Source organism: Ammodytes marinus (assembly GCF_949987685.1).
Source record: "Ammodytes marinus genome assembly, chromosome: 20".
Taxonomy (NCBI): Eukaryota; Metazoa; Chordata; class Actinopteri; order Uranoscopiformes; family Ammodytidae; genus Ammodytes; species Ammodytes marinus.
In genome coordinates this window covers 1164305-1191297 of record NC_137224.1, presented here as the reverse complement: position 1 = coordinate 1191297, position 26993 = coordinate 1164305, and the positions used below count along the sequence as shown (strand labels likewise).

Genomic DNA, 26993 nt, shown 5'->3' with positions numbered 1-26993 from the left:
ACTGAATATTTAGAGACCAACGATACCTCGGATGTCTCTGACTCCACCTGGTGGGAAACTTTTAAAGTGGTCATGAGAGGTTATATCATTTCATATGAAGGGTCTTTAAAGAAATCTAGAGAAAGACGTTTAAAGGATATTGACTTGGAGCTCACCTCGCTGGAGACACTGTACAGAAACACAAATAACCCCCAACCTCTGCAAAATATTCTTAGTCTTAAATACGAGTATAACACTATTTTAACGAGTCAAGTGAGTGATCAACTTCTCAGACTTAAGCAACATTATTTTGAATTAGGCGATAAACCACATACTTTGCTGGCCCGCCAGCTCAGAGGGCAACAAGCCAGCAGATCCATACATACAATAAAATCTAGCAGAGGTGTGGCTTTAACTGACCCGAAACAGATAAATAAACGCTTTAAGGAATATTATCAGGAGCTGTATACATCCAAAGCTAATGGTGATATCGACGCATGGTTAAAAAAGCTAGATATACCAAAACTAGACAGCGCCTCCCGCGAGGCCTTAAACTCTGAACTGTCCCCTGCAGAAATCACGGACGCTATCAAATCGCTGCATAACGGCAAGAGCCTTGGGCCAGATGGCTTCGTAGTTAAATGTTATAAGAAGTTTGCTGACCAAGTAACCCCGATCCTGCATAGAATGTTCACCCACTCAGCCGAAGCGAATAGGCCACCAACACTGTATAACGTAAACATTTCTCTCTTGTTAAAACAAGACAGAGATGAAACTAACTCGTCCTCATATCGACCAATTTCTATGCTTAACTTGGATTTCAAAAAATTTACAAAAATTCTGGCAAATAGACTATATACATTTATAGAATCCATTATTCACACAGATCAGACCGGGTTCATCCCCAATAGGTTTTAATTTTTTAATGTTAGGAGAGTCCTAAATATTATGTATAACAAATTCGACAGCTCTTCCAAACAAGCTGTTCTGTGTCTGGACGCCGAAAAGGCTTTCGACCAGGTTGAATGGGGGTACTTGCTCAAGGTGCTGGAGGAGTTCGGTCATGGGGCCCCTTTTATTTCCTGGGTGCGTTTAATATATGCCCATCCCACCGCCTCCATTCTAACAAACCAGGAAAGATCCACACCCTTTGCCCTTCAGAGGGGCACGCGCCAGGGTTGCCCCCTCTCGCCGCTCCTCTTTGCGTTGCCCATCGAGCCTCTGGCTATTAGCATAAGAGGGCACGCACTTATAAAGCCAATATCACTAGGTGGGATGGACCATAAAGGTGCGAACACACTAGGCACTTTACACGCGTACAGACGCGTATGAAATCGGCCCCTTTTCCATAGGGAACCATTGGTTTACGCGCGTACATGGCGCGTACATGGCGCGTAAATGCGTCACTCGCGCTAAAGCAACATTTTCACTCGCGCTAAAGCAACATTTTTACGCGCGTATATATTACGCAGCTACGCGAGGAGTTCAAAAAATTGAACTTTTGTTGCTCCTACGCGAGATGATTAGCCGCGTTGGCCAATCAGCGTTGAGCTTGACCCGACGTCACATACATTGGCAGGGTCGGAGAACAGTGTACTGTACACAGAGGCTGATGCGAGACACCGAGGAGGAAATGTATTGCGGCGGCCGGTGCTGTATGAAGCCGCTCGGGGTTAGAAGACGTGGGGAAAGTAAACCAGGAGAATGGACTTCCTGGTTAATTCAGTGAATATGTGCAGCTGTGCTTTAGCCGATAAACAAAGTTAGCGCCGTATAGCATTAGTTAACTCACCCTGTTGTGTGCGGGCGGTTAGCGCCTCATATTATGAACCCAAACATGACGACTGTCCGCGGGACTTTCACGACAAGTACACGAAGCACGGTGTTGATCTACGCCAGCCACGGTCCCCTGTCACAGCCAGGTAGGGTAATTTTGGCTACTTGCCTTTATGTTGTGCCGCCGTGCACCGATGCTGCTGTGTTTGTTATGTAGCTGCCGTGAATATGCAATGCTGTTTTAATGCTAGGCTATTTGTGCTGTTCAGTTTGTCTTTTGGCACAGTTGTTGGCCGTGTTGTTGTTGTTTTTGTGTGGACATGCACGCTGTTGTGTCGGGTCGGTTCTGATCGCAGCCATGGTTGATAAGGGAAATACAATATCGGGAGGGAGACTAGGCACGTTACGCGCGTATAACCATTTTTGACACAAAATGATCAAGCAACATTTTAGCTGCGTTACGCACGAAAATCTTACGCGTGTAAAGTGCCTAGTGTGTTCGCACCTTAAGATCTCTCTGTACGCAGATGACATCGCCCACTTTGTAGCCGACCCCGAGAATTCCATCCCCCACCTACTCCAGCTAATTCATTATTTTGGCGACGTCTCGGGTTACACCATAAACTGGCAAAAAAAGTTAACTCTTGTCTTTAACAGCAGATCTGGACCCAACATTCCTAGCCAATACGCCGTTTAAAACAAATCTGGTCAGTATAAAGTACCTGGGCATTAAATTATCTAAAAACCCAAAGAATTTTACGGAACGATTGAACAAACTAAAGGAGAACATAGAGAAATGGAGAACATTACCGATCTCCCTTATTGGCCGTGTGAATGCAGTAAAGATGGTCTCCCTGCCGAGATTTCTGTATCTATTTCAGAATGTGCCAATTTATATTCCTAAATCTTAGGGGAGAACGGGGTAATTTGTCACACGGGTTGGTTGTCACAATCGTTATATCTCGGAACCAGAAGGCGCTGTCTGTGAAATTTTGGTATGTAAATATCCAGAATTGAGATCAGAGGTCACCTACATAGTATTCCTTGGAGTTAGACTGCTGAATTTGAGGTGAGAGGACTGTTTGTGTTTCTCATGTCAAATTGAAAATATTTAGCTCCTCAGTATTTTTCTTCTAGGCTTTTACAGAATGGGTTTATAACAAAACACTTGTTACCCATAAAAAGTGTGAAGGGTAAACTATAGTTTAGATTGTGGTTAGCAAGCTAATTAGTTGTCAGATGGTTGTTGGCCTTGATGCTAGCAAAAAATTCAAGTTGGGGTTGGTCGTCACATTTTTGGGGGGGTTGGTTGTCACATGTTATCCAAAGGCTACAGCCAGAAAAGGAACCCAATAACGAAATAAATTGTCAAGCTGTATCCTCACTGACACCCCAGAAAAGGAAAGAATAGAGCAGGAAAAGGCAGCTAGCATGCAAAGGAAAAAAGGGCATCAAAATCAAAACAACCCAGTGCATTCCAAACTAGACCAGCTGCCAAGGCTACAGTAAGTTATGTAGGCCATTTGTCAACTTGACAATGCAATTGCATTTTCAAATTTAGTTCTACTTTCTTTCCTTCTTTTCAAGATTATTCCCATTAAGATAACATTGTGACAAACAACCCCATAGTGTATGACAACCGACCCCTTGATGGGGTTGGTTGTCACAATGTGTAAGGGTGTCTTTGATGATTAATTTCTTCTTTATTACAATAAGATAGAAAAAGTGAGGGGTACACATTTCAAGCCAACACATTAAGCTTCAATGTAATGTAGGAATGACTATCGAAAGATGTTTAGGTGATGAGCAATTATCACTAAAAGTGTGCCTACTTACCCCGTTCTCCCCTAGTTTAAGTCAATTGATTCTATTATAATGCCTTTCATTTGGGGATATAAAGCACATAGGATCGCAAAAGCCCATCTTTAGAAACCCAGGGAGCATGGCGGACTGGGGTTACCATGTTTTTTACATTATCACTGGGCTGCCAATGCTAGAGTGATGGTGTATTGGCAATTTACATATGAAAAAGGCATTAGACCTGATCTGCCCGCCTGGTTGGCAATTGAAAAAAGCTTGGCCCCAAAAACTTCTCTTACCGCCCTCCTTTTCTCTTCTCCCAGACCGCCTGCCTCCTTTAGAGGAGACCACTTTATTATATCCAACAGTCAGAGAATTTGGAACCAAATTAGGAAGGCCTGTGAACTATCGAGCACGACCATACATGCCCCAATCTGGCATAACCATGCCTTCCCCCCATCGTTCACAGATTCAGCATTCAGAGATTGGAGTCGGAAGGGAATAGTAACAGTTGAGGACATTTATATAAATGGTCACTTTGCTTCATTTGATCAGCTAGTATCAAAGTTTTCACTGTCGAAAGGTCAATTCTTCAGGTATCTACAGTTAAGGAATTATGTCAGACAGAATATACCATCCTTTGAATCTATGCCTGCAGATGATTCATTGTCCAGTTTTACTGGGCTCACCAGAAGCTAAAAACCTGATTTCATCTTTTGTGGGAATATTTTTAGACCGGCAGGACACATCTACCTTAAAAATAAAGCAAGCCTGGGAAAAATACTTAAACTTTGGAATAGCTGACGATGTCTGGGAGGGAGCGCTAAAAAGCATAAAATCCTGCTCTATAAACTCAAGGCTTCAGTTAATTCAATTTAAGGTCACACTTAGATTGCACTATTCTAAGGTTAAACTGCATAACATTTTCCCAGATCTTTCGCCTTTATGTAACGGGTATAAGATTGCAGAGGGTACACTTGCTCACCACTTTTGGGAATGTCCAAATCTTTACAACTTTTGGTGTCTTGTATTGAAATGGTATTCTAACGTTTTAAATGTGTCTTTAACTCCTGATCCGGAAACCGCCCAGTTCGGACATTCCACAGCCCTGGAAAAATTGGACCACAATGCACGCATAATCATGGTTTATGGCATGGTAATTGCTAAAAGATGTATCCTGAGGCTGTGGAAGTCCGACTTGGCACCCCAGTTCGATACCTGGCTGAGGGAACTGGTGGGCATTCTACATGTGGAAAGGCTAAGATACGAGCTGTCAGGCCACCCCCATAAATTCCCCGCTATATGGGGCCCAGTGCTGCGGCACATAGGGAACCAAAAGGTGTGAGGTTTGCCCCAGTTTTGTTTTTGTTTTAGCTTTGTTTTGTTTCTTGTGTATTTATAGCTTATTTTCTTAATCATTTTGTCTTAGTTATTTATTTCACTTTTTTCTGTATTCCTTGTCTGTTTATGTGAAGGAGAGGGGAGGGGGAGGGGGAGGGGAGAGGGGCTTTGGTGTTGTGTATGTACTGTATGTGTTTACTTATTCTGTTTTTTTTTGTCTGCATGTAAAAAAATATAAAACCACTCAAATAAATCATAACACTTGCTGATCTTATCTTAGATCTATAAAGTTTTAGCGAGATAGCTCAAGAAACATGGCCGCCGTTTACCAAAACGTCTTCGCGAGAGCGGCCCTTTGCTGCTGATTTGCCACGACATATACTGTTTAATCGGCCCCAAACTTGGGACTCGTCTTCAGAAAGAGCGTGGCGGCGGTTAGGCGAAGCTTTTCGAGCCGAGCCGTACGGGGCTGGTGGTCGGCGCCAGGGGAGCCTGTACTTTTAAAATATCCACGGGATTTTCTAGTTTTATTTGAAGCTATAGTACTGACGTGATTCCTGTTGTTCTGAGTTTGTACCTTCATGGTTGAATGCACTTAAATGGAAGTCGCTTTGGATAAAAGCGTCAGCTAAATAAAATGTAATGTAACAAATGCCAAAAACCATAAATAAGATGACATATAAAATAACTTTTTGTTTGTTTTAACCTTTGTATTGATAGATGAAGCAGTTCAAGGATGAAACGGGGGGAGAGAGAGAGGGTAGGACATGCGGAGAATGTCCCGGGCCGGAGTCAAACCACTGCAACAAGGACCAAGCCCAAATGGTATGCGCTCTACCAGGGCTGGGCGATATGCGCTCTACTACCCACTACAGAGGTGTGTCCTACAGGTGTGTGCGGCATATTTCTTGCTCAGTTAAGGGTGGAGTCAGTGACTGTGGAGAACGCTTGTTGCTCGATCACGTTGTAAATTGCGTGAGAAGAGTGAAAAAAATAAAGAATTACTTTGTAGAATAAAGGAGAGAGGCGTGTCCTACAGGTGTGTCTGGCGGTTGTGGTCGTAGCCGTAGGAACATTTTCCAGTAAACAAACACCCACACAACAGCAGCAGCTCGGAACTGGCTGACAGCAAGATTAAAACAGTAAATCAATTTAAAACAATAACCACTGACACTGTTATGTACACCCACACACTAATGCTAAAAAAGCAATGTTGCAAACAAGCAATTCAGGTTCAACATTTATGTCACGTTGGGATGCAGCAGCTGCCACGAGTGCTGAAGGAGCGCATGCTGTGGGAAATCCCAATCAGGGCATGGACTGCGGTTGATTATCAGTGGATCTGCACATCAGTTTCTCCGCGTGAAATCAGTCAATTCAAATTAAAAAGTTTAAAGAATGACAAAACCATTAATACAATTATATCTTAAATGACTTCTTTAAAAAAATATTGTTTTAACCTTTTTATTGATAGATGAAGTGGTTCAAAGAGGAGATGGGGGGAGAACCCAAACGAACTCAAACATACTGAGCCTCCTACGTCCCACAGCCTCCAAAAGGGAGGGGAAAAGTGAGAAGGAAGTATACCAAAGGCATTTTGCCCCAGGCCTGGCACTTAACATGGGTATTTTTTTTAAAACTTGAAGTTATCCAAGTATCTGTTTATCAGGAATAGGAGTGACTAGAAACTTGGTGTCTGAAAGGATATAAATAATCTGGCAGAATCGCAGAGTATCAGATTTACTGCTCCGCTTAGAAGTCAAGACACCTCTCAAGCAAGCTGATCAGCTGATCTACACAACTTCACCAGGTGAGGACAAACTTGGATGGACAGAAGGGGACACAAACAGATACATATACTGTATAACACACATATATATATATATATATATATATATATATATATATATATATATATATATATATATATATATATATATATTAATATATAAATATATATACATACACACAGTATATGTTTGTGTATATATGTATATATATGTATATATATATATATATATATACAGGTCCTTCTCATATAATTAGCATATTGTGATAAAGTTCAATATTTTCTGTAATATACTGATAAACATTAGACTTTCATATATTTCCATAACACCTCAGCAGTGCCACAGGCTTATTGCCTCCATGCCACGCCGCATTGAAGCAGTCATTTCTGCGAAAGGATTCCCGACCAAGTATTGAGTGCATAACTGAACATAATTATTTGCAGGTTGACTTTTTTGAATTAAAAACACTTTTCTTTTATTGGTCGGATGAAATATGCTAATTTTTTGAGATAGGGATTTTTGGTTTTTCTTTACTTTTTTGCCAAAATCATCAATATTAAAACAATAAAAGGCTTGCACTACTTCAGTTGTGTGTAATGAATCTAAAATATATGAAAGTCTAATGTTTATCAGTATATTACAGAAAATATTGAACTTTATCACAATATGCTAATTATATGAGAAGGACCTGTATATATATATATACACACCCCTGTTAGAATTGAGTCCTAGTGTTATAATTGTTGTCTTCCTTCCTTAAATCTGAATGAAGTATTAAAGGCTGTGTGGCCATTTGCTTCAGATGTCTCAACCGGTTGGAGAAATGGAATCAGATAATATAAGGATTGCTGGTCTGGGTCGGCCTTTCACCCTGGGAATGTTCTATGATGCTCGGAAAGATGAACTGATCCCAGGTAAGTGTTGACTTATCTAAAAATATGTTCAGGTTAAATTTCTTAACATAACATTTGAAGCCATCTCATAGAGCAGTTAACACTATTTTACGGCAATGTACTTGTGACCATTTCCAAGTTCAAAGAAAGTACAGTTATATGCTATATGGTCCAGACAATACTTTAATATGCAAAGCAGACACAATGTTTCAGCCGACAATTTTGCCTTCCTCAAGTGTTAGTGAATAAATTCCTTACTTTATATAGTCCATGGGCCAGACCAGATATCGGTACCATCTGGGTGGGCAAATTCTAGTTGCGATTTTGTATAACCTTTACATCCTTTACATCCTTTACATCCCTAACGAGAGGTTTTGATGGGATAGACCTTTTGTATTTGTAGCTTTTTAGTGGTTATCCCCTCTTAACGTATAGACCAGTGGTTCCCAAACTGTGTGCCGCGGCACACTGGTGTGCCGTGAGGCAAGTCCAAGTGTGCCGTGGGATTTTGTGACAACCATAGCCTACTAATGCAATATAGTATACAACTATACAAAAATAATTATTTTAATTTACTATATACTACTTTGAATGCACTCATTCCATAATACAGAGGCAAGCTCTTTATCTAAAAACTATTTAAAAAATCCTCAAAGAGGATCCCACATTTCGCTGTTCGCGCAGTTGCGCACGTGGGAATTTACATCAAATCAAGGCCCCTGAAATCTCGCCTTTTCTCCCAGCTGTGCGCTGAGATGGGAGCCGACCACCAAAGCCTGATCCTCCACACAGAGGTACGATGGTTGTCTCGGGGGAAAGTCTTATCCCGTTTTTACGAGCTTCGGGAAGAGCTTTTGGAATTTTCACGTGAACACACTGTCCCACATAAGGACAGGCTCGCAGATGAGAGCTGATGCGCCAGGCTGGCTCCTTGCAGACATATTTTGGCATCTCAACGAGTTAAACGCCAAGCTTCAGGGCAGGAATTAAAACATTTTATCATTCACAGACAAGATTCGGGGCTTTATGGGCAAACTGACCCTGTGGCGCGAGGCTTTGGAACAGGGCTCCATGAACATGTTCCCGCTGGCATCAGCTGCGCCACAGGCAGCCAGTGAGCGCGCTATATATGCCGAACACCTTCAGACCTTAAAAGAGAGGTTTGAGCGCTATTTTCCACGTGTGGCGGACATCGAGGACAATGACTGGATCCGAGACCCATTCAACCAGGAGTCCGAGTCCTCAACCGAGAAGCTCACTATGAAGGAGAGAGAGGAGAGCGCAGAGCTCCGTGCGGACCGCACGCTGAAACTGAAATTTAGTGAGCTCACACTCGATCAGTTTTGGTTGGTTTGTGCATCAGAATATCCAACCATCTCCCACCACGCTATCGACCAACTTCTTAATTTCCCCACCACCTACCTGTGTGAGTTGGCGTTCTCCACTCTTGTTTACATGAAGAACAAGACCAGGTCACGGCTCTCTGTTGAGCAGGACTTGCGAGTGGCCCTCTCCTACGTGCCACCAAGGATTAAAAAAATCTGTGCGCCCCGACAGGTACATGTGTCCCACTGATTTGTTAGTAGGCAGAATATTTACAAAAAAAGCCTGATTCTAAATGTTACAGTTATAATTTGTGGGTCAGATTCAGGACCATGCAGCTTTCTCATGGACAGTTCTCTGCTGAATTTCTGTTTCCTTTGCCTCACCTTTCTGGTTGAAATGGGTGTGTTTGATTAAGCCCAATTTGATAAAGTTTAAATATTTTTTTGTGAGGTATTTTGTTAATAAATATTTCATGAGTAGAATAGTTGTCTTTGTCACATCGTATTTGGCAATAGTAAATAATTATAAACTTAACAGATAAACAGATGATATTAGTGATAACACGTGTTATAAGGCTATTTTGCACAATAGGTGTGCCTTGAAATTTTTATTTGTCCTTTGGTGTGCCTTGGGCACAAAAAGTTTGGGAACCACTGGTATAGACTACTGTAATGGAGGCAAAACATTGCAGGTGAAATATTTTTAACTTTTAGATATCATCATGAAACTTTTCCAGTTGATTACTCACATTAAAAAAAACATTTTTTATATTACAATTTTTTTTCAAATGTTTGAATATACAGTAGGGGAGAACGGGGGAATGTGAGACATTGGGTAATGTCTAATGCAGGGGTGTCCGAACTACGGCCCGCTTTTTGTTGGCCCGTGGCCGATTTTAAAAATATAATGTAATATGGCCCTTTGAAAAAAAAAAAAAAAAAAAAAAACGTTTTTTTTTTTGCATTTCTTAGTTAAACACTGATTGATTGGCCCGTGGCACATTTTAAAAATATAATGTAATATGGTGCTTTTAATTTTTAAATAATTTAAATGCACTCATTATATTACTGAGAAATATGTCCCATAAAAGAAAAAGAGCAACAAGCCCATCCCAGAGGACTAGAAATTAATATTATTATGGAAAATCTATGTGTCTTTCTCCAATAGCTTCTAATTCATCTGACACAGTGTCTCAATTTTTTTTTTTCATACAAAATTCTTCAGATTTAGCCTCTTAATTTCCCTCTCAAAGTGCACCAGATTCATGCATTTCACTTTAAAAACTTAAAAAAATCTCCCGGGGGGACATACCCCCGGAACCCCCTAGGAGGGTCGGGACCTCGGCTGGATACTATTTTCACCCTGCTGGACATTGGACGCAAAGGCAGAAAACACTGGGTGTATCATTGGCATATAAACAAGAGGGGAAATGTGTCTGTTTAATGTGCAAGGAAAGTGTTGCCGTGAAGAAGGATTACAATTTACGAAGACACTATGAAACTAAACATCAGAGCAGCTACATGTCCTGATAAATGTGTTATTTTTGCAAAGTGGCCCTGCCCTTCGTAGATTTTTCTGTATGTGGCCCTCAGTGAAAAAAGTTTGGACACCCCTGGTCTAATGTGAGACACCCCCTGTATCTAGGCAATGGAACACATTTTTGGTCATGTGAGATATATGTTTTCAAGCCCCGCTCATTTCCCCTTGGCCATGAAAGAGAGGACCTCATGGTGATTTTGTATGCATGTCTTTTTCACAAAAAAATATTTTTTGCATGTAAAAGTAAATTGTCTTGCTGTCAACTTAATTGATTGTTGTGCCAAAGCAAATTGATTAGAGCTGCAACGATTAATCGATTATTAAAATAATCGCCAACTATTTTGATAATCGATTAGTCGTTTCGAGTAATTTTTTTATAGAAAAATTCAAAATTCTCTGATTTAAGCTTCTCAAATGTGAATATTTTCTGGTTTCTTTAATCCTATTATAACAGTTAACTGAAATATCTGTGTGTTTTGGACATAACAATACATTTGAGGACGTCAACATGGGCTTTGGAAAATGTAAACATTTTTCACCATTTTCTGACATTTTACGGACCAAAACACTAATCGATTAATAATCGATTAATCGAGAAAATAATCGACAGATTAATCGATTATCAAAATAATCGTTAGTTGCAGCCCTAAAATTGATTCAGGTAGAAAAACTTCTATCACACATGTTGATGAACTACCAACATATGAAACTATGTGATGATGATAACTGAAGATTAGCCTGAATTGCTGAGAGAGTTTCTTCTCAAATTGTGGCAGTGGGGTAAAGTGAGACAAATGCTGTGTGGTAAAGTGAGACAGTGTCTGTGCCCTCTTTTAATGAATCCATTATGAGTTAGCAAGGTGACTAGTTTGAATAAGACAAAAGATAATGTAGGCTGGAGGTGGGGGTTGATGGTTGAAGGGGTGTCAGCAAGGGCATGGTTTGGCACGTATGTATGTGGGGAACAGGAGAGTGACAGACTCTAAGTAATATGTCTTTATTCAAAGAATGATCCCAATAAAACAAATGCAGAAAAATATTACTCAAAGACTCAAAAGACGGAAAATGACAGTTGGGTCTAGTCTGTGTTCAGAGTCCCAGGCTGTTCTAGCTGTTCTTTGCTCTGACCCCCAGATACAGCTGGCTCTAAGGGTCCTGTGTTCTGACCCCAGACTGTGTTTTAATCTAACTGGTTATATCTTTCATTTGAATGTTAATTATTGAATATGAATTATATGTTTATTATTTGATCAGAGTTACTTTCAAGTGTTTAGAATTTTTTTTTGCTTATTTGACCAAACCCCATGATTCTGTTAATAGTCCAACATTAGTTTTGGAATATTTGGTTTTCAATCTGGCTGTCAGGATTCTTACTGTTACAACATGTGTTGTTATGGTAGTTTCAGAGTGGAAAAAGTCAGTGGATCAGTTTACCCCCTTGACTTCTCTGGTCTGTCTCAGTTTACCCCACAGCTGGGGTAAAGTGAGACACAAGACAACTTTTTTTAAAACAATTCTATTTTCACTGCCCTTTGTCTTGAATAAATTCTGCTATTGCCCATTTCTAGGAATCATCCTGAATTAATGGGAAATGTGTAAATTTGAATGATAAATCATTTTAGCTCGCTTAAAGGGGAGCAAATGTAAAAAGTGTCTCACATTACCCCGTTCTCCCCTATATGCTAATTTGGCAATATCTAACTCACTATGCATACATTTGTATTTTTTTAACCCCCCAAAACTAGGTGTTTGAAATAGCCAGAGTTAAAATCTTTTGCAAAACAGAATGTAGTAACAGCCCTTTTTCATTTACGAAATCAAACTTTCCCGGTTATTTCAAGAGTAGCTTTTTTCAATACCTCTACAAAAATCACAATGTTTGAAGCAATTTTATTAACTAAACTTTCCATAATTGTATTGGGCTCGCTAGCCAAGCAAGCTAACTCTCCAATCAGCTGAACGTTTCCCAAAAAACTCCACAGCGTGTTGAGGATTACTCATGTAGTTTAATGGTAATTTCGTGAAACTGTAAAGACAGTACAAACATAAGGCAGGTATTAATAAAGCTACTGCTAAAAAAGTAAGCATACAACGGTAAATCTATAATCCAACACATGGAAAATAAAGATAATACTTACAGATGTTGCTTTAACAAAGAAGATGAAGAACTGAATCTTAATGGAAGAGCTGATCAAACTGTTGTTCCTGCATGCTCTCTCTACGTGAATAACGTGCTCGTGACTTCCGGTCACCTAACTAGCAGCCCCTCCCTTAGAGCATTCCCTCTTAAAGGTACAGACACATATGCCACACACGTTAAGAACAACATACACTTTCAATGCCAGGGGCAGAACAATAATCATTCCTAGAACTATTCTGAAGGATATTACAGAAGGATTTGTTCATATGTTGTTATTCATCTGATAAATGTTCTTCTTAAAAACATGCCTAGAAGGCAATACTATTCTTTGATAGTTTTTTTGGATTAATAAAAAAAGGGCTACAAATGTATGCAAAATTAGCATAGGGGAGAACGGGGTAATCTGAGCCACTTTTTACATTTGCTCCCCTCTAAGGGAGCTAAAATGATTTATCACTCAAATGTACACATTTCCCATTAATTCAGGATGTTACCTAGAAATGGGCATTAGCAGAATTTTTTCAAGACAAAGGGCAGTGAAAATATGATTGTTTTAAAAAAAGTTGTCATGTGGCTCACTTTACCCCAGCTGTGGGGTAAACTGATCCACTTACTTTTTCCACTCTGAAACTTCCATAACAACACATATTGTAACAGTAAGAATCCTGGAAGCTAGCCACATATTCCAGAACTAATGTCGGACTAGTAAAAGAATGATGGGGTTTGGTCAATTATGCAAAGCAAATTTTCTTAATACTTGAAAGTAACTCTGAACAAAATCAAATACAACATATTATAATTCAAAAGGTTTTAATAAGATTCAAATGAAATATAGAACCAGTTAGATTAGAACACAGTCTGGGGGTCAGAACACAGGACCCTTAGAGCCAGCTTGTGTCTGGGGGTCAAAGCATAAGAAAATCAGAACCAGCGAGAACAGCCTGGGACTCAGAACACAGAAGAAGACCCAACTGGATTATAACATCAGCCTGTCATCTACAACTAAAATATGTTTAAGACTAAACTTAACTTGTGCCTCATGGTGGGGGAAAGTGAGCCCTCACAGCATTTGGCTCACTTCCCCACACCACCACAATTTGAGAACAAAACTACCTCTCTTAGCATTTCAGGCTAATCTTCAGTTATCAGCATCACATTGTTTCATATGTTGGTAGTTCATCAACACATATGATAGAAGTTTTTCTACGTGAATACATTTGCTTTGGCACAACAGTTGATTAAGTTGAAAGCAAGAAAATTTACTTTTACATGCAAAATACCTATTTTGATGAAAAAAACATGCTTACCACAGCACCATGAGGTCCTCTCTTTCAGGGCCATGGGGGAATGAGACAGGCTTGAAAACATATACAGTGCTGTGTGAAAGTTTGTGAACCCCTTGAGCCTTTTAGAATTTTATTTATTTTAACCATTATTAATTCATTTTTTTCAATACCAGTATTTTTTATATGAAATAACAGATGTTTGTTTATCAATTCAACATTTTTCTTTTCCAGAAATCAATTGTTAAAACAGATAAAACAAATTATTTGACAAATGTTGTATGTGCAAAAGTTTGTGAACCCTAAGCTGCATTGCTTAAATCGAGCAAGGTAAACACAATCAGGTGGGCCAAACTGATTGATGAAATAGACCAATGTAATGAGAGATCTTTAGGGAAGAAATTGGGCGCCACTAGATAAAACAAAGATAAAACCAGGTCAGTTTAGGCCCACCAAACTGAACCCATACAGGTCAGACATGCTAAAAGGGAAAAAAATCTCAGAGGATCTCAGGAATAGAGTTGTGATGCTGCACATTTGTCTGAGGACAGCTATAAATTAATTCAAAAAAAGTTTGAGCTCCATCGGCCCACCGTGAGGCAAATCATCTACAAATGGAGAGCTTTACGAGTGACTGAACATCTGCCTCGAAGTGGACTTCCTTCAAAAATATCTTCAAGCGCCACAAGAAAAGTATTTTTTCAGTTAAAAGCCAACCCACACATTACATCTAGTGATTTGCAGACCTCTCTTGCAGCATCTGGGACAGATGTCAGGGTTCAACATAACTTTTTTTTCCTACTGGCCCGCCGGGCCAGTGGGAAGTGGTGGAGTGTGAACTGGAATGTAATTTTGTTGCTCGGTAACGGTGCAATGACAAATAAATCTGATTCTGATTGATTCTGATTCTGATCCGAGTTTTACTGGCCCCTTGTATATTTTCACTGGCCCTGCACACACTTTTTTTTCCTTCATAATTTAGTGTCAATAATTATAATACCTGTATTAGAAAAATAACTAGATCTAAAGGGAATATCTATACTGTAACAGTATAGATATTCCCTTTAGATTTGGTTATTTTTCTTTTAGTTAATTATATGAAATGTTGATATTGCTCATACACATAATATAAAACCAGGCAAACATATTGAATTTGAAGCCTACAACTGAAAGTATGTTGAAAGAGTGGGCCAGTATTTTAAAGTCCAGTAGTTTGATGATTGTTTTCATTCTTGGATTTGGGCAGTTTAATGAATAGTTCACCTGCAGAAGTCATGTTCAAACATAAAAAAAAAAAAGAGATGAAGGTCTGATCATTCTTTGTGGTGTGGTAGGCTGTTTTTATTACTTTCTCATTTCGCATTAGGGATGTGAATGTGTCGACCGAATGACCGGTTTTCCACTTGCGCTCAAGTTGACTTTAAAAATAGAATAGAAATCCGAAAATCAGTGGGTTATGCCGTTTTTTTAATGGGAGATTTCACCGTATATGCGAGTTCACGTCTGGTCGTGAGCGCGCTGCAGGAGTGTCACTTCTCCATGAAGTGTCAGCTTCACATAAGAGTCCAGTGTGGGACCATTTTTTCAAACTATTGATAAAAAACAATGCAGTGCAAAATATGCAGCATAAGTTAAACGCTCGTCTAAGACTATGACGTTAAATCACCTTAGAAACACACAATGCCTTCGTCCGATCACAGCAGCGTTTCACCGTGTGATCTCGCCAGCGAGTGAGCCGCCGCGCAGATGAACTGTGGTTTGTGGCTAAAATAATAACCGGGGATATTCTCCCCGTTAGCGATTTCAATGGGAAAGACTTCCGCGATCTGATTGAATGTCTCGAGCCTGAAAACACAATGCCAAACTGCGCGACTATAGGAACTGTACAGTGAGCGGAGTCCCTCCGTTCGTTTCTGTCTACAACCGACACAATCACCGGAGACGCATTCACAGCGTTTAAATAACGCCTCTAATTTGTATTACCATTGGGGCTTGGATGCAAATACTGTAACATTACGGTGTGGCGCCCAATTTCTTCCCTAAAGATCTCTCATTACATTGGTCTATTTCATCAATCAGTTTGGCCCACCTGATTGTGTTTACCTTGCTCGATTTAAGCAATGCAGCTTAAGGTTCACAAACTTTTGCACATACAACATTTGTAAAATCATTTGTTTTATCTATTTTAACAATTGATTTCTGGAAAAGAAAAATGTTAAATTGATAAACAAACATCTGTTATTTCATATAAAAAATACTGGTATTGAAAAAAATAAATTAATAATGGTTAAAATAAATAAAATTCCAAAAGGCTCAAGGGGTTCACAAACTTTCACACTACACTGTATCTCACATGACCACAAATGTTTTCCGTTGCCTAGATACAGGGGGTGGCTCACATTACCCGATGCCTCAGATTCCCCCGTTCTCCCCTATATATTCAGACATTTCTGAAAAAATTGTTATATAAAAAAGAATTGTTGTAATGTCAGTAATCAACTGGCAAAGTTTCATGATGATATATATAAGTTAAGACATTTAACCTATTCACCTGCAGTGTCATGCCTCCATTACAGTAGCCTACACTTTAAGAGGTGATAACCACTAAAAAGCTACCAATACAAAAGGTCTATCACATCAACCTCTTCTAGTGATGTAAAGGTTATACAAAATCACAACTAGAATTTGCCCACCCAGATGGTACCGATATGTGGTCTGGCCCATGGACTATATAAAGTACCAGCACTTTCAGCAGCTCTCACAGATTTTGTAGGGGAGTTATGAGACACCTTTACAAACACATTGGTGAAGCAAGGTGGTGGAATTTATTTCCAGATTGGCCAACAATCTGACATTATTCCCTGACTTTGTTGATTAGAGTGACCTATGACCCCTGTCTAATTTCTATCATCATATGCCCGGAAGGGTGATGCAGCACAATACACCTACATTCAAATTCTGTTTTAGACAAATATGTCTTGTCCCATTTACATCTTATTAAGGTGAATAATCCAGTAACATAATGATGATCATAATGAGCTTTGTCATTGTTTAGTGGACACAATAGTTGTCTCGCTATAGTATATGAGCAACACTGCGTTTCCATGGCACAACTAGATTGGATTAAGACATATATCGAACTAGACACTCTAACGGACCGTGTCACTTGTCTGAGTATACATGGCCTTTCAGAAATCGGATACATGTCCGATGCATGGCTGTCTCCACTATGCTAGGTGGCGCTGTAGCCCTTTCAACCATGCTTTCAACAAGTGGTTTTAGAGCCACGTCCGGTTCCCTTCCGGCAATAACCCATGGTGTAGCCTATAACGCGCAGGCACACAAGCACAGAACGAGAAGTCCGATATGCGATATCCGATATCCGATCCCTGTATACATGCAGAGAGACTGCCGACAATGAACGAGTTATCTAGGTGTTCTTATCCGACTTCTCTTGTCCGTTATTGTGCCGATTTGTGTGCGAAGTAGATCGGATAAAGGTGTTTACATGCAGTTTAAAAGTCCTGTTGAAGTCTTATTCGTTTAGTTACCCGATTATGAGTCTGCATGTAAACGCACTGACTGTGAGATGGAGTACTAGATAATGCTTATTTTTTTGTTGATGTATGTTGGTTGACAGCAGATTTTTGCTTGGGTGTCATGGCTTGTTACTATGGAAAAAACTGACAAGCAGGATATTGGTAACCTTGAAGCCTTCTGAATTTGATAACTCATATAGTTTTTATGGGAAATATGTCGCATTTTCTGTGAACATTCATGAAACAAAGATGAGGAACCAATTTTGGAAACTATAAGGTTTTCTGTTGTGCAACCACCAGGCAAAACATTATATTTACTGACGGCATTGTGTAGCTTTTGATACATTTTCACCTTGACCTGAATGCATTTCCGTGAATACTGCTGATCTCAGATGTCTCACTAAATGAATAAGCATATCGAGTTTAGTAGGAAACTGACACTTTAAATGTTTTCCTCTACATTGTAACATTTCAGAATTATAAGTGTAAATACGGAGACATTTCACAAATTAAGACTTAAAGCCACTACGAGTAAGATGGCACGTTGGCGTCCCCTTTGGACAAAAGCGGTAGTATTTTTACGACGCCCGCTGTCGCAAAGCTGTTAGCGCGTGACAGGCGTGCGAGTGTGAACTGAGAAGGGCGCAATATAGTGCATGTCCGTGTGTTGAAAGTGTGAGGACTCTTTTCGGCTCCATGAGAGTGGTTTTGACACTGCATCAACTAATGCCAGTCACTGCCACACACACCTGATTGCAATGAGTTGATGCAGCAGTGTCACCTAACTACTCTCTCTCACGGAGCTGAAAGACGTGTCCTCACAGAAAGCGAATGAACGAGAGACGGCAGTTAGTATGGATCACGATGAGGTAATGTGTTTGTGTTCTTGATGTAAATAATGACTATTTCAGATAATGGTTATCTGATGATGGTGAAGCAAAGCAAACTTTGTGTTAGTACCAACCGCTCATTCATTTAGGAGTAAACACTGCAGTCTAGTTTCGCTCTTGTGAAATTGTATACACGTTGCTTGGCAACGCCCTCGTCCCGCCCATAGCCTATATCACTCTCCCTTTTAGGTTTTCTTCATTGCATTTTAATTTTGTTCTTTGATGGTTCAGCCCCGTTATCAGTCATTATGACGACAAATAACTGTCTCAAACAAGGCTCCCGCTCCCCTTCCCTCACCTGGAGGGATAGGCTTCTCAAATCACGTTGCTGCGCCACACTGAAATCTGCGACCAATATGGATATGTGACCATAGAGCCTGCACGAGCGAACCGAAAATCGGACTGGGTGTGCGACCAGAACAAAAGCAGTAATAAAAACTATTTAAAAACATATTTTTTTGCACTGATGGTCTCGTTTGCTGTTAAAGGTAATGTATGATTATCAGAGGAAACATGAGGCTGTTTAAAAGATATTTAAATGTTACTCGTAGCCGCTTTAACCTTTCCTGATTTAATATTCTCAACATAATTTTCATGCATCATCAGATTAATCTTACTTCTCATTTTCTTTAGGTTTTACATTGTGGGATGAAAAAACTCTACAAGAGAAGACAGTTGAAAGGGTTCAGCCCGGCAGTACATTTAATATCACGGCATCTGACTCCTTTGAATCCAAGTCCTCCCTGATGGATATTAATGCTTCTCTGAAGGCCAGTTTCATGGCTGGACTGATTGAAGTTCAAGGATCTGCCAAGTATCTGAATGATAAGAAGAAATCCATGAATCAGAGTAGGGTGACATGTCAGTACAATGCTACCACCAACTTCAGAGAGTTGTTATTGAATAACCTAACAGTTGATACCAAACAGAAGGAATTCATAATGCAGGGCTCTGCAACACATGTAGTCACAGGCATCCTTTATGGGGCAAGTGGTATCTTTGTGTTTGACAGTGAGAAGGTAGAGTCCAGCAATGTTCAGGAGATTAGTGGGAGCATGGAAGCTGTGATCAAAAAGATCCCCTCCTTTGATGTTTCGGGAAAGGTTGATCTCGATCTGACTGAGGAAGAAAAAGCCCTGGCTAAAAAATTCTCCTGCACATTCTACGGAGACTTTGTTCTTAAGAGTAACCCTGTAAAGTTTGAAGATGCAGTAAATACCTATGCAGAACTTCCCAAGTTGCTGGGTGAAAAGGGTGAGAACACTGTGCCAGTGGTCGTTTGGCTGATGCCACTGACACATTTTGACCCCAAAGCTGCAGAGTTGATAGGAGAGATCAGCCCTGGATCACTGAGGAAAGTTCAAGATGTTTTAGAAGATTTGAGGGAAATAGAAAGGAGATGCAACGATGCTCTGGAAGACAAAGTGGTAGGGAATATTCCACAGATTAGACACCAGTTAAATAGATTCCAAGAATACTGTCATTACCATGAATCTGACCTCAAGAAGACCATCGCAGTGGAACTGCCATTAATCCGTGCAGGTAAAAAGGAAAACGAGAGCCCAATAAAAAAGTTATTTGTAGACCCAGATAAGTCCCCATTCAGTCATGACAAACTAAGTAAGTGGATGGATCATAAGGAGAGAGAAATCAATGTCATCAGGTCCTGTGCAGATACCATGGAGGGAATGAAGTTTGTCCAAAACCAGTCAGAGTTGGACAGAGAGGTTCTTGCTCCAGGTGTAGAAGATGCTCTGTGCTTCGTTTTCACCTCCCTGGGGGGTGACGACCCCTACCTTGATGAGATGGCCAAATACGTGGATGCATTTGAAGTAGAAAGTGCCAATGAAGACCAGTGGTACTACTCAGCTGAAGTGATAACCAAAATGAGAGAAAAGGCCATAGATGTTCAAGACCTTGCCAAAGTTCTGAAGAACAACAAACAATTCCGTTTCCTCGTAGCATCCCTTCCAAATGACAAGTACAAAGGAGCAACCATCTACCAATACAAGAACGGCAATCTGGTCACTCAGGATTTTTCAAAGCCTGCCCCCCCTGCAGTGGAGACCATCACAGACCGAAGAGATTTGATCTGGTGTAAGTCTGTTTCCATGCTTTTTGACACTCAAAGCTACACTGTATTTATTTATTTCCTCCAGAAACCTGTTTGATCATCAGAATGACTAATTATACATTTTGGTTTTGTTCTCTTCATCAGATGCCTGTGATCTGACCCTGGACCCAGACACTGCAAACAACCAGCTCCATCTGTCTGAGGGAAACAAAAAGGCAACACGTGGAAAACAGCAGACAGATCTCCCTGATAACCTAGAGAGGTTTGATGCATTTCCTCAGGTGTTGTGCAAAGATAGCTTACAGGGGAGCCATTACTGGGAGGTTGAGATGAGCAATAATGGCAAGGAATATGTCTACATAGCTGTTGCATACAAGGGAGTTGAAAGAAAAAGTCAAAAAAGCTTGTTTGGACAAAATGACCATTCCTGGTCTTTTCTGAAGTGCTCACCAGATACAACATTGCATGCATTTAATAATGCTGCTGATTTGTGGAGCGTTCCTTTGCCCACTATTGGCTTCACCAGAGTTGGGGTGTATCTGGACTGGCCTGCTGGCACTCTGTCCTTCTACACTGTCTCCTCAAACACACTGAGTCACCTCTACACCTTCCGCACCAAGTTCACTGAGCCTGTTTACGCAGGCCTCTTTGTTGAAACAGTTGGCTCTTATGCCTTACTGAATCTAGGGTTGGCTCAGAATGGGGCTTTGGGAGGTAAGAACGTGGGCCGACCTTTCTTGGGTCGCATATCTGTGCAACAGATTCAAGACAAGTTTGCGGTTTTTAAGAGGGGTCGTGGGGCTGGGAGAGGGGAGTCCAGATAAAGAGCATTTCTTTCAGCCGGTCACTCGCTGCGTCATCATGTAGCTCACTGACTCTCTGCATAATCATAATCAAGTAAATATGAAAATGTCATAATTTCATGATTGTGTAATTAAAAATTAAATTCAATTAATCGCCTAGTCCTACAAGAAACATAACTTAAATTGGGCTGATCTAGAAAACCATTTGGTTTCAAATTACTTAATTCATTCCCTGTTGTCATCATTTTGGCGATGCTGATTTTCCTTTGGTGCTGGATAAATCCTCTTCGGGGGGCGCCAAAGATTTCTCTATGCAGGAAAAACTCTTGAATCTGGCTGAATAAGAGCAAAGACAGAGACATATGTATATCTATATTATTTGTCCTGTTGATTGGGTTATGTGTTCACCTTTAAAGTTTAAAAACGTAACACCCAGTTGAACTTGAACACGCCCCCTTGACACATTTGAGAAATGCATTGAAACCCAGAGGAACCAGGATGATTGGTGAGGAAGGTGTTATGAAGTGACTCTAAATGTAACTTTCTGTTTTTCACTTTGTGTTGATTCTTTGCACAGACTTCTTAAACTGAATACACATCTACACATTCAGTTTAAACTTTAATAACGCAGCTGTGGCGAAATGTGTAGGGCAGTTGACCCTCAACTACAGGGTCGGTGGTCCGATTCCCCCGTCTCCACGCCACATGTCCAACTGTCCCTGAGCAAGACACTGAACCCTAAATTGCTTGATAGTTAGCCTGGTATCGGTATATAATGTGTGTGTAAATGGTAACGTGGGAATGGGAACAGGTCTCCCTTGCAAAATAGTCTCCGGTCTCAATGGGATTTACCGGTATAAATAAAGGTTAAAAAAGTTTTTTATTGTAACTTTTGATTATAATTCCTGATACTTACAGGATAAGAGCCTATATTGATATGATCTTGCTTTGTCAACACTAGTTGGTTGGAATACAGTAGTTAATCATAGCCTATGCATAAGAGTTGTATTGTATAACTTGTCTTGTTGAATTGATCATGTTTAATTGGTACTTTGGGGGATTTTTGGTTTATTTAGAATTTGTTCCTTTTATTATGTGTGGTATTTTAATAACAGCTATCCTAATACAATATCAGAATAATCATTTTGTTTTTATTTTCAGTCTTTACCTTAACCCTGGCCCAGGGTTCAGTTAATGACTTATAACTGGCTAAGTAATCATTTACTGTTCTGATGAGAGAATTGTTGTTAACACCATTATTTGAGATGTAAAGCAAAATGCTGATGTTTATAGAACTGACCCAATGACACTGTAACACCTGTTGGACATGTTAACTCTCTTCTATGGCAGAATATTCAATAAAGTTGAGTGACCAGAGTTTACCACTGTGTGCTTCTTGTTATTTCCTGCAAAGGTTAAGACATATCAATTAAGACACGTCAGTATATATTTTAAATGCAAAAAAAGACTAAAAAGATATATATATCTAATCCTAAAACGACATTTTGTAGCTTTCCTTGATACCAATAGCAAATAATGCAGAGAAAAGTTATATCTGTAAAACTGCCTCATGATTTTTATTTTTTTTAAGAAGAAAATACTTAATAGTCTAACTTCTGCAAAACATGTCACCTCAAAAGAAGGACACATAATAACATTTACATAAAAACACAATAGAATATTTGCACTGCCTAGTTTAGCGGCCTTGGAGTGCCTTGCTTTTGACACTTAAACCATGATACAGTGTTAACATTAAAGAGGACCTATGATGCTTTTTGACTTTTATGACCTATAAACGTTGTTATGATGATTCATAGTCATGCTTAACCATACTAAATTATCAAATAATGACTTACATGCATTTCGACGTATTCCCTGCTGACCGTCTGGGGTGTCTGTGCAGAGCACTAAACACTATTCTAGCCAGTCGAGAAGTCACGTCTTCAAAGCGGTCTACCCTTTCATAATTCGTGACGTTGCATAAAAATTTGTGACGTGACCACGCGGATGTTTCCATGTATGGTAATGCTGTCACTTCCCTGTTCGCGTCTGCCTCGCGCCCTAATAGGTCCATGCTCGCGCTTCCCGCCACTGAAAGTGTTCCGGAAGGAAGGTAACCAATCACAACGGAGTGGGTTTTGCAAGAGGGGGGGAGGGTAGCGGAGATGGCCGATGCACAGGCGGAGGGAGCGGAGATTGCCGAAGCACACACACTCAAGTGTTGACAGGACGTGCTGGATCGCCAAAATAAGAGAAAGAGCTTCACGAAAATCTACATCGTTTTTTGTGATGTGATTCGTGTCAGGTTGCTCTATAGCAGTGTAAAACAAGAAATTAAGACCAGAAAAGTAGTATAATAGGTCCTCTTTAAGTATACACCCAAGTGCATTTTGCTGACCTCAGTTTTCCTTCGTGTTCGGAACAGGAATAATCTTTGTTTGGTTGTTTTGTTCATTAATTCCTCATGGTTAGTGAAGATGATCCCTGTGTTCCAAATCACATACTTTTTCTGTTTAGTACACTACATACTAAAGTACAGGAGAGTTTAAGGGCCACAGGAGAGAAAAAAAAATCAGATAAGGAAGATTTTTTTTTCATTATGTCGAGAAATGTCAAGAATAGAGACTCATACTCCAAAATGCTATTGTAGTTAGTGGGGCATTCATGTATTTTCAGCATACTACGATTGACGTGCATTTATTGGGACATACTAAATCTTTTCTGGCATACTAAATAGCAGGGAAGTATGGGAATTGGAACGCAGGGTGAGTCTGGGACTTTCCCCAGTATGTAAAACAGCTCTCTTCCTCCACCTCTTGGCCACTCACCATAAGTGGTTTTGACATGTTGCAATTACTGCCAGTACACATTGGTTGCGTTCCAAATCGCATACTCTTTCTTTTTTCTATTCAACATACTACATCCGACGATAAAAATAATCTAGTTAGGATGCAGTAGGCATACTATTGGGACATACTTTTCTCTCTTATTTCATAGGGGTGTGCACGTGTACACGTGTACACGTGTAACCGGTTAGTAAATCCTAACCGTTTAGAAAAAATCAGTAAACGAAAACCTTTTTTTTTTTTTTTTTTTTTTTTTTTCTAAGTTTTAAAAATAATACATACTATTTATTTAGAGATTAATAAAGCTACAAATGTTCCACTTTGACAACGTGAATGCGCTAAGAAATGCACGTGATAAATGTTGGACAACTGACCACCGGACATTACGTCATGTAACGTCGTGTAAATTTCACTTTTGACTTGCGATGGCAGCTAATACACAGCGAAGTGCGGTGTGGAGGTTTTTTGAAAAAAACGAGAAAGGAGACCAAGTGAAATGTACACTGTGTAGTGTACATTTGGTTTTTAAAAACAGCACGGGGTCGATGAACAATCACCTGCGCTGGAAACATCCGTCAAGGTGGTCGGAAACGGGGACCGCCGGTGATGGGGCTTACGTCGGTGCTAGCAGTTCTGGGGCGCGACAGACGACCATGCGGCAATTTGCAGCCAAGAAGTGTGAGAAAGGACGAAGCGAGTCAATCACAAACTTAATTGGTGAAATGGTGGCCCTTGACATGCAACCGATGTCGGTGGTGGAGGATGAAGGATTTAAAAAGCTCATCAGTTTTCTGGAGCCAGATTACACAATGCCCAGCAGGAAAACAGTTACTTCTAGGGTTTTAAAGCTTTACCTAGATTGCTCGGCCAAAATTAAACACCTGCTTGACCAAACCATGTATGTCGCACTAACAACGGACTGCTGGACATCCCTGACCACGACATCTTATATGACAGTAACCTGTCACTATATAGACGAAGAGTGGCAAATGCAGGCCCATGTATTAGCCACACAAAATATGGAGGAGAGGCACACAGCAGAAAATCTGCAAATAGAGTTGGAAACGGTGGTGGCGGAGTGGAACGTCAGTGGACGGGTGAGCGCGTGCGTGCACGATAACGCTGCAAATATTGTAAAGGCCAACCAAGCCTGTGACTGGGAGTCGGTCTGTTGCTTTGCTCACACGCTCCAACTGGCTATCAATGACGGGTTCAAGGCTGTCCAGATCCTGGAGCGCATGATCGGGGCGTGCAGCAAACTGGTTGCGCATTTCCACCACAGCACAACTGCTACACAAGCACTCGCTGTGAAACAAAAACAAATGTCCGTCAAAGAACATGCACTTATACAGTGCTGCAAGACACGATGGAATTCCATATATGGAATGTTTGAGCGGCTGACAGAGCAACGGTGGGCTGTCTGCGCTGTGCTGTCAGACCGCTCTGTCACCAAGCCCGCGGATGCGCGCAACCTCGAATTAAAAGATGAGTACTGGAGACTCATGGAGGAGATGGATCCTGTCCTGAAGGCATTGGCGATGGCCACAACAGCGGCCTGCGGAGAGGAGGCGGTCTCCCTTTCAGTGGTGTACCCGATGGTGTGCGGCCTGATGAATGAACATTTGCAGCCATCAGGTGGAAGTGACAAAGTTGCGACTTTTGTGAACACTGTCAGAGAATCACTGGTCAAAAGATTCCTCCCATGGGACACTATTACTGCATCAAAGCCTGCCGTTGTGGCTGCAGCCCTCGACCCCCGACATAAGAAGCTCAGGTTCATGTCACCTGACATGCAAGCTGCGGCAAAGACACACATGGAGGCGATTTTTGAAGTTGAAAAGGACAAGGAAAGGGCAAGTCGAGGAGAACAGTTGGATGAGGAGAGCGGGGACGATGTGACAGCTCCAAAACGACAAAAGAAAAGCAGTGCCATGGCCTTCCTATTAGGTGCGCCATATGAGGAAGAGGAGAATCCCGAGTTGGAGAGGTATCTCTCTCTCCCTGCATGTCACCTGGACACAGATCCCCTTGCATGGTGGAAAACCAATCAGCAGCAGTATCCTGTCATGGCCAGGCTTGCCAAAAGATTTCTCAGCATTCCAGCTACTTCCGTGCCGTCAGAGAGAGTTTTCTCCGCTGCAGGCCTACTGGTGTCAAAGCAACGCTCTCGGCTTCTTCCCGACAACGTCAACATGTTGATTTTCCTCAACAAGAATCTGCCCAGGTAATTAATATAACTATTATTCAAGCTATTCCCATTATGAGAATTATTATCATTGTTTATTGCCATTTATACAAGCTTATAGACTTTTATTATTTTCTTTCCAGACCATGCAACGAAAAAGAAAAGAGGACACGCTGAGAGAATCAGCATCATTCAACTACTGGCAGACACTTTTTAGTGTGTTTCTGTGTGTGTGTGTTTGTTTAGTTTAACACAACAATTCAGTCTAATGCAGCCCTGTAGTTAATTATTGTCATGTTAAAAATGTTTAAATTTCGGGAATAATATTTTTCCAAGGCTGCAGTTTGTGGCGCCGCTGTTATTGTTGTCTTCTGCGTGTGTTTAAAATACCGCAGGCATGGCTTATGAGTCGGCTTATTTGTATCCTCTGTTAAGGTGAACCTAGTTATTATTATTGATTATTATAATTTTGTTTAAAACTGTGGACTTGCTTTTTTTCAAGGCTGCCGTTTTTGTTGTTGCTGTTGTAGCCTAGTTTATGACACGAAAAAATGTTTCCGTTAGACATGTTGATATTATCATTGCATAATAAACTGGTATTGAAAAATCCTTTGTTTAAAAAAAAAAGTTTTCTGTGTTACTTATTTAGGCTAGCCTACTTTATAAAGCATAATCGTATCTGTCAGGCATTTGAGTGGCGGCAATGATGCGGAGGAAGCCGACTGCGGTCCACTTTAAAAAAGTAATTAATTAATTAATTAATTAATAATAAAAAAACGGTTAACCGTG

General features: G+C 40.5%; 2 protein-coding genes across 2 annotated transcripts; both read left to right on the top strand.

Annotated features, from left to right (window-relative positions):
- Positions 1-6628: 6628 nt before the first annotated feature.
- Positions 6629-22549, top strand: LOC307266961 (neoverrucotoxin subunit beta-like). Its single transcript, XM_080049104.1, has 4 exons — positions 6629-6706; positions 7489-7600; positions 18930-20393; positions 20515-22549. The coding sequence occupies exons 2-4, from the start codon at positions 7489-7491 to the stop codon at positions 21192-21194; spliced, it is 2256 nt and encodes a 751-aa protein (XP_079905230.1). The 5' UTR covers positions 6629-6706; the 3' UTR covers positions 21195-22549.
- Positions 22550-24564: 2015 nt separating this feature from the next.
- LOC307267299 (zinc finger BED domain-containing protein 4-like) lies at positions 24565-26247 on the top strand (the record flags this gene model as incomplete). Its single annotated transcript, XM_080049585.1, has 1 exon — positions 24565-26247. The coding sequence occupies one exon, from the start codon at positions 24565-24567 to the stop codon at positions 26245-26247; it is 1683 nt and encodes a 560-aa protein (XP_079905711.1).
- Between the last annotated feature and the right edge of the window lie 746 nt (positions 26248-26993).

Excerpts from the sequence above, each read along its gene's own strand:
- LOC307266961 (XM_080049104.1), top strand. The coding sequence starts at position 7,489 with ATGTCTCAACCGGTTGGAGAAATGGAATCAGATAATATAAGGATTGCT. Across the intron at positions 7,601-18,929 it reads GAAAGATGAACTGATCCCAG|GTTTTACATTGTGGGATGAA; the intron begins GTAAGTGTTGAC and ends CATTTTCTTTAG. Across the intron at positions 20,394-20,514 it reads CCGAAGAGATTTGATCTGGT|ATGCCTGTGATCTGACCCTG; the intron begins GTAAGTCTGTTT and ends TCTCTTCATCAG.